The 12,805-nt window shown below is 52.4% G+C and overlaps 1 protein-coding gene across 2 annotated transcripts in view; it reads right to left on the bottom strand.

Moving 5' to 3' along the window:
* The window catches only part of MERTK (MER proto-oncogene, tyrosine kinase), a 63,718-nt gene that overhangs the window by 22,668 nt on the left and 28,245 nt on the right, over positions 1–12,805 (bottom strand). For both annotated transcript variants that reach the window (XM_054023970.1, XM_054023971.1), the window contains exons 7-8: positions 9,709–9,892; positions 3,558–3,709 (exon numbers count right to left, since the gene is read on the bottom strand). In XM_054023970.1, coding sequence (XP_053879945.1) covers positions 3,558–3,709; positions 9,709–9,892 — 336 coding nt within the window. The remainder of the gene's footprint in view (positions 1–3,557; positions 3,710–9,708; positions 9,893–12,805) is intronic.

Genomic DNA, 12,805 nt, shown 5'->3' with positions numbered 1-12,805 from the left:
CTGGATTTAATAACCAAGAAAACCTCAGCCCAGAGCTGCCATGTCACAGTAAAAGCTGTAAACAAACAGGGCTGTGTGGGCCCGCCTGCAGGCGGCCAGCCGTTCCCTCGGCCAACGGCCTGTGCCGGGACAGGGGTCTGCATATGTGATTTAGCATCTCTCCGCTCCGTGGCCCCAGCCAGCACAGTGCTTCAGCACGTACCTAACTTTAAGCACACGATTAATCCCACTGGCTTCAATGGGGTACTCACGTGCTTGAAGTGAGTTAGGCACATGCTTATGTACCTTGCTGAATCGGGACGGCTTTTCCATCTCATCTGACCCTTCCCTCTTGGTGCATCGAAGTCCCTGATCCAGAGGCTGGAGGGAAGTGTCCGGACTGACTGAGACTTCATTTGGATAACGCTATGGTCAAGATTTTCCAGACCGGGTTCTGAATGAAGTTGGGATCTGACACCCACTTTCAGACATCTACCTTGGTGGCTTGATTTGCAAGGCGTTGAGGGTCCTCGCATCCATGCCCCAGTTCTGGCCAGCTGGTGGAGGCACCTGACCCCATTGTTCAGGCTGGACAAGAAAGAGGTAAACCAGGGTGTCCTCTGCAGACTGAAAACACCCTCCCCAGGATTCCACTCTCGCCCGCGGAACTGTCTGACACACGCTGAATGGACGGCATCCCCAAGTGCAGCCCATGGGGGAGCGGAGGGGTAGCCTGCAGATCCCCTCTGTGGTTGATTGCAGCGAAAAGTGCATCCACTCCTGCTAAGGCATCCATGCGAGTCAACAGCCCCTCTCCATCGCGGGAGCTGAAGCCAGCCGCCAGATTTCTCTCTTCCCAACATTTTATGGCATGCTGCCATTACAGCAGCCAACAAAGCACATACATAACTCCCCTCCACGGAGCAGTCAATCGGACTGCTCACACAAGTCAACGTAGGCGGTGAAGGAGGTAGGGTCAGGACCAAAGCGATTCCGTAGGTCACCTCAAAACTTTGCCATCATCATTTCTTTGAAAAAACGTGCGTTTCACAGCCCATCAACCCCTTCAATGCAATAAAGAAATCACAGTCTCTCCCCTCCCCCACTAACTGTTACGTGACATCGTAATGAAAGTGGTCTGCCGTTCTCCCCTTGCTTGAGAGCAGGTTGCACATTGCCGGCCAGTGTGGCATTCTGCTGTTACCCACGAGCATCCCACAACAGTACAATCGAGTTGTGCTAGGGACAACCACCCATTTTTCTTACATTAGTCTTGCCGTTTGCCGGGTTGCTGTAGTTGTCTTGGTCCCAGGATATTAGTGAGACAAGGTGGGGGAAGGAATCTCTTCTACTGGACCAACTTCTGTGGGCGATAGCGAATTATTGTTGGTAACGGCCTTTAGGACATAGGCGCTAGGCTGGGAAGGCTGAAATGCTGGCCAAGGCAAGGATTGCTTTGACCGCTTGAGGCGCTGTGGAGGGACACCAGGGACAGTGGTTACCAGGCTCGCTTGGGTTTTGACCTGATGTGCGTGCGCCCTGGAAGCCAGCTTGCAAGTACCAACATTTGGATATTTGTAGAGATGTGTGTATAGGAAAAAAGGCCCTGAAATTTGTGTTCTGGGCTGCCTGCATTCCGACCCTGCGGCATTACATGACAGCAACATGATGTTTTGCCCTGCAATGAATGTTGTAAGTAGATGGAACGAATCAACCATAAACCACAAAAATAGTCTTCAGCCCCAATTCTGCAAAGAGCTTTTGTCCTGTCCAGCAAAGTCCCATTCTTAGGCACCGAGCCAAGATTTCCTACAGTCAGAAGCCACTCATCCACTAGCAGAGAGTTTATATCTTCCTTTGACTCAGCTGGTTTTCCACACTGAATGCAGGTCACTGAGGAACAGTAAGCAGCTATGGTGTGTAGTTATCCTGAAGTATAAAACCTTTTTTATTGCTTAAAAGTCTTATGTTGAAAATTCACCAATAAATAAATACATAAATAAAAGTCCCTTCTTCCCGTGCTTGTGAGAAGATAAACATGTCAGCATCTTTTTCCAAGTGTTAGTCACAAGATCATATCGTTTTCTCGATTTCATTGTGCGTGAGCCATATAGATAGGATAAAAAGGGAACAGAAATCGCAGTGTCTTAGAAAAAGAGTGTGAATCATTTCTTCCACGCAGATTTCAAAAATGTACGCATTCAGTGCCTTTTTGTGTTCTAAACTTTGGATTATTCAGAGGGCAAGAAACAGCCCAGCAAAGTACACAAGTAAGTAGGCAACCTCTGGATGGAAACACGTGCCTGGCTTGCCGGCTTCCTTTTGTCTGGTCTATAATGGCTCTATTTGCTTCACATTTGTTATGCAACTCCCTTCATTCCCGTGCAGGGATTTCCCACAATGCAATGGCTCCAAACTCACGTGTTATTCTGCCCATTATCAGCAGTGACCCAGGAGCAGCCGGACTGCTTGGGCTACTCTGGCTTGAAGAAGAGGCCAATACCTCTGGGTCTTGAAGGCGTTTGTAACTGGCATTGCTGTAGCCCAGAGAAAACAAGCAACAACAACAACAACAACAAAAAGTCAGAATTTTAAACTCAGGATTAGGGCTGGCCGGAAAATAATTCTGTTCCATAAAAAACTGTGAGGCTTCGGAATTTGTTTCCGTTCCAATATAGAGCAAGACTGAGACCTTTGGAAATCTTTCATGAAAATCTGAGAGATTTGGAGCAGGGATGTCAACCCTGATCTCCCACTTGCCCAGAGAGTGTCCTCACCACCAGGCTCTTCTGTCTGCTGGGTCCCTCACTTACCCTCTGAAATTCCAGCCTGGATCCGAGAAACTTTCCCTAGGGAAACGGTGTAGAAATCGGTACGTTTCCGTGAAAAGTTTCTGTTCGGACGAAAGGGCATTTTCCACCAAAAAAAGGTTCAATGCATTTTTTTTTTGCCCAGTTCTACCCAAGATCCCAATGCTCCCTTCACTCTGCCCTCCAAACGAAGAGACTCCCCTCCTGCATGCACCTCGGGAGAGATCCACCGAGTCACACTGGGATAAATCCCACGCAAACGAGATCCGACTTGGAACCCAAGAGCCAGATTCTCCCCAGCCATGTACCTCGTAGCCATTTCCATCTGTAAAAGCTACCGAATCCGAATTCCCGCTCCAAACCCTCCAGCACAGGGAAGAGCCCCTCAAAATACTAACACGTCGCATGCAAACAGCATCTTATTTGTTTTTTTTTAGAGAAACCCCATAAAGAAGCGATAATGAACATGCTATTTTTCTTGCTTTGCAGTTCCCCTTTAAGACAAGAACCGGCACAACAGCCCTGGCTAATATTCTTAGTTATGAACTGTAGCTGTATTAACACACACCACAGAGCCACTCTCCTTCCCCAAAGAGTTTATAAACGCGGTGTATGGCTATAGACAGCAGGCAGATACAGACCGATGGGGGAACACTGAGAGGACACCTGTGAGCAAGAAAGACCGCATCATAGCTGCCTGGCCATCGTCGAGATTTTTGTGGCCATCATGTTACATTTAGTTCTTATTGTATTTCTTTTCATACGCACCGTTATCTTTGAGTTCTGCCATGTGTGCAGTAGCCTGTAGCCCTGCAGTTCTCCATGCTTTCGTCCAAGGTGGGGCCTTGCCCATCTGACTTCCAGGGAGGAGCTGGACTCGTTGAAGAACACTGTGACATTCAGAGGGGGAGTAGATGGGGCTACAAGACACAAACAGAATCACGTACAGAGCTAAGCAAACCAGGCAGACGTGCCCATCAGCAACTCACGTGGATGTGGTGGGGCTCCTGGGTCGCAGAACTGAACTTGGGGCCTTCTGTGTCTCAGAAATGGAGGCCCCAATCCTGCCGTGACTTTGGCGCCCATGTGGAGCTCATGGAAGGATCAAGGCTAATTCTTGAATTAACCCCCTCTCTAAGTCACTCTGTCCGAACAACCACATTTTTCAGATTCCCTGAGCACACCCCGGCCAGCCCCGTGGCAGGAGAGCCATACGGAGTGGGCGGCTTTCTAGGCTCTGCGTCTCTCAGGTCTAGCTGCTGTTTTCAGCGCTGCGATAGCTGCCACGCGCAGGTGTCAGAAGGCTGTGGGGATGGGCAGGGGAGTGATTGAATAGGAAAACGCACCCCATCTTGAAGCTGCACAGTCTCCTCTTTGGGGGGCCTCGGCACTAGGGCGGGGGGGGGAGAGAGTCCCTGGCTTCCCCCGCACACTTCCCCACTCCGAGAGCAGGGAGCAGTCAAGACCAAAGCCATATTTCATAACCCCCATGCGACCCATGACCCCACTGTCCCCATCAGAGCGCCAGCACCGTGACCGTGGTTTAGCTGGGATTTCCTGCAGATAAGACGTGGACCCACAGCCCCTCGTGAGCACTGAGGAGCCCAGCGCATCTTTCCCAAAGGGCTAACTCTGGCCCGGGTGGCTGGGCCGTGTCTCCCTACAAATGCCCCGCAGCGTGAACCGAGACGCTCCTCTCCTATGCAGTTGGCGCTGCTGGCCCAGCATGGCAGCTGCATGGCCCCATGCACCTGGGTCCCCACAGAGCTGGGACCTCCCTCAGGCCTGAGAGCAAACACTGGGGGTGCCCTGCTGGCTGGGCTTTCACAGCCCCAAAGAGCCAGGGTCTGCAGTGTTGGGGGCACAGTCAGGTGCTGGCTGGTAGGGGCAGCAAGTGCTAAACGGGGGAGGCGCTGCTTCTCTCTGAGGCCTGGTCTACACTACGACTTTAATTCGGATTTATCAGCTTTAATTCGAATTAACCCTGTAACCGTCCACACAACGACGCCATTTAATTCGATGTAAAGGGCCCTTTAAATCGATTTCTGTACTCCACCCCAACGAGCGGAGTAGCGCCAAAATCGATTTTAGCAATTCGAATTAGGGTTAGTGTGGCCGCAATTCGATGGTATTGGCCTCCGGGAGCTATCCCACAGTGCATCATTGTGACCGCTCTGGACAGCAATCCGAACTCGGATGCACTGGCCAGGTAGACAGGAAAAGCCCCGCGAACATTTGAACTTCATTTCCTGTTTGCCCAGCATGGAGAGCACAGGTGACCACAGATACCTCATCAGCACAGGTAACCATGCAGGCTGATAATCGAAAAAGAGCACCAGCATGGACCGTGAGGGAGGTACTGGATCTGATCGCTGTATGGGGAGAGGATTCAGTGCTTGCAGAACTTCGTTCTAAAAGACGAAATGCAAAAACTTTTGAAAAAATTTCCAAGGGCATGATGGAGAGAGGCCACAATAGGGACTCTGAGCAGTGCCGCGTGAAGGTCAAGGAGCTCAGACAAGCCTATCAAAAAACAAAGGAGGCAAACGGTCGCTCCGGGTCAGAGCCGCGGACATGCCGCTACTACGCCGAGCTGCATGCAATTCTAGGGGGGGCTGCCACCACTACCCCACCTTTGTTCGTGGATTCTGGGTCGGGGATAGTCTCGACGCCTGAGGATTCTGCCGATGGGGTAGAGGAGGAGGAGGAGGAGGATGAGCTTGCAGAGAGCACACAGCACTCCATTCTCCCCAACAGCCAGGATCTTTTTCTCACCCTGACTGAAGTACCCTCCCAAGCCTCCCAAGCCAGTACCCAAGACTCTGACCCCATGGAAGGGACCTCAGGTGAGTTTACCTTTTAAAATATAAAACTTGTTTTAAAAGCAAACGGTTTTTAATGATTACTTTGCCTGACTTTGCATTCGCGGTCAGTTCAGCTACTGGAAAAGTCTGTAGCTACTGGAAAAGTCTGTTAACGTGTCTGGGGATGGAGCGGAAATCCTCCAGGGACATCTCCATGAAGCTCTCCTGGAGGTACTCCGAAAGCCTTGCCAGAAGGTTTCTGGGCAGTGCATCCTTATTCCCTCCTCCATGGTAGGACACTTGACCACGCCATGCTTGCAGCAAGTAATCTGGTATCATTGCCTGACAAAGCCTAGCAGCGTATGGTCCCGGTGTTTGCTGGCATTCAAGCAACATCCGTTCTTTATCTTGTTGTGTAATCCTCAGGAGAGTGATATCACTCCTGGTAACCTGGTTGAAATACGGGAACTTAATTAAGGGGACAGAGGTGGCCGTTCCTACTGGGCTGTTTGCCTGTGGCGGAAAATAAATCCTTCCCTGCAGTTAGCCAAGCGCAGATGGGAAATTGGCCCTGAAGTTTTCCGCGTTTGGCTAGCAGGGTTCTTCCCTGTTACCAGCCACGCGGTGGGGGGAGGGTACCGTGATCATCCCAGAGAATTCATGGCGAGGGGGGGGGGGTCGGCGGCGGGGGGGGGGGGTAGTTTGGTGCCTGCAGGGATCTTCCCTGATACCAGCCATGCGGTGGGGGGAGGGGTACCGTGATCATCCCAGAGAATTCATGGCGGGGGGGGGGGGGGTTAGTTTGTTTTCTGGTGCTGCTGAATGTTAACAGAAAAACCGCAGCACTCTACTTGCCTGAAGGGGCCCAGACAAGCCCCCCCACACTGCCCCCCCCCAACTGGCTGAGATTGGCCAGGCTTCTGCAGCACTCTACAGGCTATGCTTGGTATGTGGGAAAGGAGGGTGCAGAAGCTGTAAAACAATGGCTTACCATGGCCGCATGCAAGCCGAATTCTGTTGCCCAGACCTGTGATCTCTAGCAGCAAAGCCACAAGCACTCAGCATTAAGAGGCAAAATGCGACCTTGCACAGAAATCACATGTGCTATGTAATGTGAACAGTGTTGGTCACCGTGAAAGAGTATAAGCATTGTTCTGCAAAATGTAGCTTTTAAAACAATTCTCTCTTTTTTCCCCTCCCTACAGCAGCTGCAAATTCCTCAAGCCTCCCTCCTCCATCCCGAAGGTTATCACAGATAAGGCGTCGTAAGAAGAAGACGCGGGAGGACATGTTTTCTGAAATTATGCAATCCAGCAGGAGTGACAGAGCTCATCTGAATGAGTGGAAGGAAACAGTTTCAAAGTATAGGAAAGAAGTCAGTGAACGTGAGGAGAGGAGGGACCAACGTGAGGAGAGGAGGGACCAACGTGAGGAGAGGAGGGACGATCGAGATGAGAGATGGCGGCAGGAAGACCAGAGGATGAAGGATGCAACGCTGGGGCTGCTCCGGCGTATGGTGGAGGTTCAGGAACGGCTGCTGGAAAACAGACTGCCGCTTCAGCCCCTGTTCCACCCTCCCCCCTCCCCATGTTCCGTATCCTCCTCACCCAGACGTGTAAGAACGCGGGGGGGGAGGCTCCGTACACCTTCCCATTCCACCCCAGTAGACAGCCCAAGCAAAAGGCTGTCATTTTTTTAACCTTTTCTTTGTGGCTTTTTCCTTCCCAGCAATCCTCCTCCCAAATACCACCCGGGTTCCCTCCCTCTTTTTCTAATCTATTAATAAAGAATAAATGATTTTTAAATGATAGTGACTTTATTTGGTTTGAAAGAAAGCTGGGGGAAGGGGCAGGGTGGGTTCCTTACAGAAAATCAGTCAGTAAAGGGGGAGGGTTTTCATGAAGGAGAAACAAACAGATATTTCACACGGTAGCCTGGCCAGCCATGAAACTGGTTTTCAAAGCTTCTCTGATGCACAGCGCTTCATGGTGTGATCTTCTAATCGCCCTGGTGTCTGGCTGCGCGTAATCAGCAGCCAGGCGATTTGCCTCAGCCTCCCACCCCGCCATAAAGGTCTCCCCCTTACTTTCACAGAGATTGTGGAGCACACAGCAAGCAGAAATAACAATGGGGAGATTTCTTTGGCTGAGGTCAGAGCGAGTCAATAATGAACGCCAGCGACCTTTTAAACGGCCAAATGCACATTCTACCACCATTCTGCACTTGCTTAGCCTGTAGTTAAACAGCTCCTGACTCCTGTCCAGGCTGCCTGTGTATGGCTTCATAAGCCATGGCATTAAGGGGTAGGCTGGGTCCCCAAGAATAACTATGGGCATTTCAACATCCCCAACGGTTATTTTCTGGTCCGGAAAGTAAGTCCCTTGCTGCAGCCCTTTAAACAGAGTAGTGTTCCTGAAGACGCGAGCGTCATGAACCCTTCCCGCCCAGCCCGCGTTGATGTTGGTGAAACGTCCCTTGTGATCCACAAGTGCTTGCAGCACCATTGAAAAGTACCCCTTGCGGTTTATGTACTCGGTGGCTTGGTGCTCCGGTGCCAAGATAGGGATATGGGTTCCGTCTATTGCCCCACCACAGTTAGGGAATCCCATTGCAGCAAAACCATCCACTATAGCCTGCACATTTCCCAGAGTCACTAACTTTCGTAGCAGCACCTGAGTGATTGCTTTGGCTACTTGCATCACAGCAGCCCCCACCGTAGATTTGCCCACTCCAAATTGATTCCCGACTGACCGGTAGCTGTCTGGCGTTGCAAGCTTCCACAGGGCTATCGCCACGCGCTTCTCAACTGTGAGGGCTGCTCTCATCTTGGTATTCTGGCATTTCAGGGCAGGGGAAAGCAAGTCACAAAGTTCCATGAAAGTGCCCTTACGCATGCGAAAGTTCCGCAGCCACTGGGAATCGTCCCAGACCTGCAACACTATGCGGTCCCACCAGTCTGTGCTTGTTTCCCTTGCCCAGAATCGGCGTTCCATGGATAGAATCTGCCCCATTAACAACATGATCTCCAAAGCACTGGGGCCTGTGGTTTCACTGAATTCTGTGTCCGTGTCCATGTCCTCATCATGCTTGTCGCTGCGCTGCCGCCGCCGCTGCCTCCTCGCCTCGTTTTTCTGGTCCTGGCTGAGCATAAACTCCACAAGAACGCGCGAGGTGTTTGCAATATTCATGAGTGCTGTCTTGACCTCAGCGGGCTCCATGCTTGCCGTGGTATGGAGTCTGCAGTGTTCACCCACCCAGGAAAAAAGGCGCGAAAATGGTTGTCTGCCGTCCGTTGCTTTCATGCAGGGAGGGAGGGAGGGAGGGAGTGAGGCTGTACCCAGAACCACCTGCGACGATGTTTTTTGTCCCATCAGGCACTGGGATCTTAACCCACAATCCCAATGGGCGCAGGAGACTGCGGGAACTATGGGATAGCTATGGAATTGCTACCCACAGTGCAACGGTGCAGAAATCGACGCTAGCCCCGGTACTTGGACGCACACCACCGAATTACTGTGCTAGTGTGGCCGCACTCATTTCGACTTTATACAACCTGTTTCTCAAATCCGAATTATCTAAATTCGGATTAATCCCGTAGTGTAGACATACCCTAAGAGACCCATCCTGCACCCCGATTCCCACGGAGCAGGAGTGAGTCCAAGCCCAGCCGGCCAAGGGCGGATTCCCCCAGCCCTGTGCCTGCTGCAGCCAGGGAGCGCAGGGGGTGGGACATACTAGCTGTGTAAGTCACTGCACGGGGCAGGGGTAAACAGAGCCCAAATACTCCTCCCAAACATGGCCCCCAGCTCCCCGCAGCCGCCCCCTGCCTGGCCGGACGCTGAGGGCAATGGAAGCAGTGGGGAAGCCACCTCCCCTAGAGCGGGGAAACACGGCAGTGAGGGCCAGCTGGCACACGCACACGCCTGCCTGCACTTCCCAGTGCCAGCGACCACGCCGTGCTGCCTGTGTGCCGGTGAAGGCGCTCCTGGTGACCCATCCCTTGGGCCTCGGCATGGAGCTGTCAGTGCCCTCTCGGCAAACTGAACCCCTCAGCAGAGAGCCCTACAAAGCACAGATCTACAGACCGTCCTCCGTCTTATTTGCTCTTGTCCTACCTCCCTCGGTTGTGCTGGCCAGAGTCCAGGGGCTGAATGAAGACCAGCCGACTTCATTCCTGCAGGAAACACGGATGCTATATTCTGCCAGGGGCTGCAGCTGCTGGATGTGATACCGATGAGGTGGCACAGAGGTGTTCCAGGTCAGAAATGAGCCGTTGTTCAGTGGAGCCGCTTCCCTGACCTTAATTGAAAATCAAACGGGGACACGGATGAGTCAGCAAGAACCTGCCACGCCAGAGGCACGTTAGGAATTTGAAGTCTGTAAATAGGATCCAGAATTCTGTCCTTCCCCCTTCCTCTGCTCTTCCCTCCACGCTCTCTTAACTCGTACGGGGAGGAGACCGGGGGGAAGTTTCACGGTAGGCAGCAAGGCTGAGACTTTTTACAAACACAGCCTACCGTAAGAACGGCCATGCTGGGTCAGACCAATGGTCTATCCAGCCCAGTATCCGGTCTTCTGACAGTGGCCAGTGCCAGGTGCCCCAGAGGGAATGAACAGAACAGGGAATCCATCAAGTGATCCATCCCCTGTCGCCCATTCCCAGCTTCTGGCAAACAGAGGCGAGGGACGCCCAGAGCATGGGGTTGCATGTGTTCTCATTTTAGAGGAGGACACAACATATCTATGGTAAAATGCACAACTGCTCTGCTATGTGCGGCCTGCTTTCAACAGAGGAATAAACATAAAGCGTAACACAGACGCAATGACTCGGAAGCCGTCGCTCCTGGTTCTGAATTCCCACTCTAACCGCTCACCGAGGTTCTATTCCGAGAAACTTCTTTGTTACTGACAAGCCTCCCAAAACTGCACAGACCCTAAGCAAAGAGGATTCTGCAGCGTTATGAGGGAAACAGACCACGGAAGGTGGCAGGTCGATGTATTTAACAAGTTGTTTTCCTTGCACTGAATTACTCAGAACCAAAATACATTGTCAAGTGAAAGGCATGACAGGGGACGAAGCAGCCAGTCATAACAAGAACTAGATGCAGTGAGATTAGATGGGGGGCACAGAAAGATCATCCAAAACAATGAGGAGTCCTTGTGGCACCTTAGAGAAAGCTTATGCCCAAATACAACTGTTAGTCTCTAAGGTGCCACAAGGACTCCTCATTGTTTTTGCTAATACAGACTAACACAGCTACAACACCGAAAGATCAGGATCTTATCCTGACCCTAAAGGATTTGACTCCGGTGTATTCTGACGTGGACTTTTGGGGTACTGCCTCCGGCTGAACGCCCCTTTGTGAGGTCTGCGATGGACTCTTGCAACAAACCCAAACCTCACACCGTATGAAATGTCACCTCTCACTTTGCTCTCCTAACAGCTGCCCCATGCTGCTGCTGCAGAACAAAGCATGGAGCCAATTAACACTCTGGAATCTGCTAATGACTTATCCCCTTAGCTGAATTAAAAAGCCCTGCCTTTTACGAGATGGGAAACCTCCCAGTGAAAAGTATCAGGGCTAAAAATGTGAAAAGTCTTCCAGAATTTTTACCTCTAGAGCAGACTGTAGAATGCACACACAGAGTACCCTAAGCCTTTGTTAGTGCCCAGAGATTAAAAACAGTCTTCAGCTGGGTTCCTGCATGCAAGCCAGCATACTACGCATCATGCTTTGCCATGCCCAGGACTGCAGCTTTTTAACCGGAAGAAGAGTTTAGACATGTCCGGTCTGAAAGCATGGGCATGGATTTCACCAAAACCACCCCCCGGCCTGGCGCTGCTGTACGGAGAGCCAGCAATGCCGTCAAAACCGCACTCAGAAGAGGGACGGATGTTATGCAGTCCTCCACGCACGCTCCACCTTTCCTCCTTTTCACGTTCAGCAGAACGAGTTCCTAGTACAGAACAAAACACTCGCCCAGTATGCAGCACAGCTGGAGTTGTGGGAGGACGTCTGAAAGGCGTAAGAATGAGAGGAACCAGAAGAAGTAATCTAATCAGCAATTAACCAGCAGAAAACTCAAGCTACCCGCCAACCTTGCCAACAGTATTGGAGTTGTATCATCACGAGAACTACCTGGTCTTGAATGGCTATTTCCGAGCTTCAGGCAAGCATGCAATTTCTTCTCTTCCCCACTCTACTTCAGAGAGAACCACTGAATGGGAAGTTCCCAACGCAGCTGGTCTTTGAGGCCTTGTGCTCCACATAGGACAGCCAGCAGCACCAGTTTGCATTCAACAAAGAGAGGGCCACTGTGTCTAGTGCTTAGTGCGCAGGACCGGGAGACAAGGGCCCTAGAGTCAGCATTGACACTGGCTCACTATGTGGCCGGAGGGGGGGGGGGGGGTGGGCAACATTCATCAGCAGAGATGAGGACAGTTAATGTCAGATTCCCAAACCAGATAGAAATGCAGGGTCGGAAGATCATCAGATGCTGCTAGACGCTTTGACAAGAACGTGTAAAACAGTGATCAAAACCATCTGCTGCTGATGCTGGCTCATTTATTGTCATATAAATACTGGAGTATGTCTCCAGCTGTTGTATCCCCTTGTCTCAGCCCAGGGCCGTCCCTAGACATTGTGGTGCCCTTCTCAACCCCCCCGCCTCCGCGGGGGTGTGTGTGCTGGCCCCAGGCCTCTGTGGAGGGTGGGGGAGCTGCACCCAAAGTCTGGGGGGGGGGAGTAGGAACAAAACCGCCCCCCAGCACAAGCCAGCGGAGCGGGTTGGGGCCGGGTCCCTCCACTTCCTGCCGCCCGGTGATTGCAGGGCGGGCCCAACCCCGCACTCACGGGGTGGCGGGAAGTGGAGTGAGCCGGCCCCAGCCCACTCCTCTCTGCTCCCTTGGCTCCCAGCCTTGGGACTTGGGGGGAGGGAGGAACCGCCCCCTAGCACTCACTGGCGGCGCGGCTGGGAGCCGGTGGAGTGGGCTGGGTTGCTCCACTTCCCGCCACCCGGTGAGTGCAGAACGCGCCCGACCCCTGCTGCTGTCCCCGGAGACATAGCTCAGGGGAAGGGGTGGAGTGGGGGGGAGGCGGAGCAGGGGCAGAGGCTTTGGGGAAGGGGTGCAGTGGGCACGAGGCTGAGGTGGAGCAAGGGTGGGAAGAGGCAGGGCGGAGGTGGAGCAGGGGCTATGGGGAAGGGGTGGAG

The sequence above is a fragment of the Malaclemys terrapin genome, chromosome 3 (assembly GCF_027887155.1).
Source record: "Malaclemys terrapin pileata isolate rMalTer1 chromosome 3, rMalTer1.hap1, whole genome shotgun sequence".
In the NCBI taxonomy this organism is placed as follows: Eukaryota; Metazoa; Chordata; order Testudines; family Emydidae; genus Malaclemys; species Malaclemys terrapin.
Note: the sequence above shows the minus strand (reverse complement) of the source record. Positions and strands in the feature narration are given on the sequence as shown.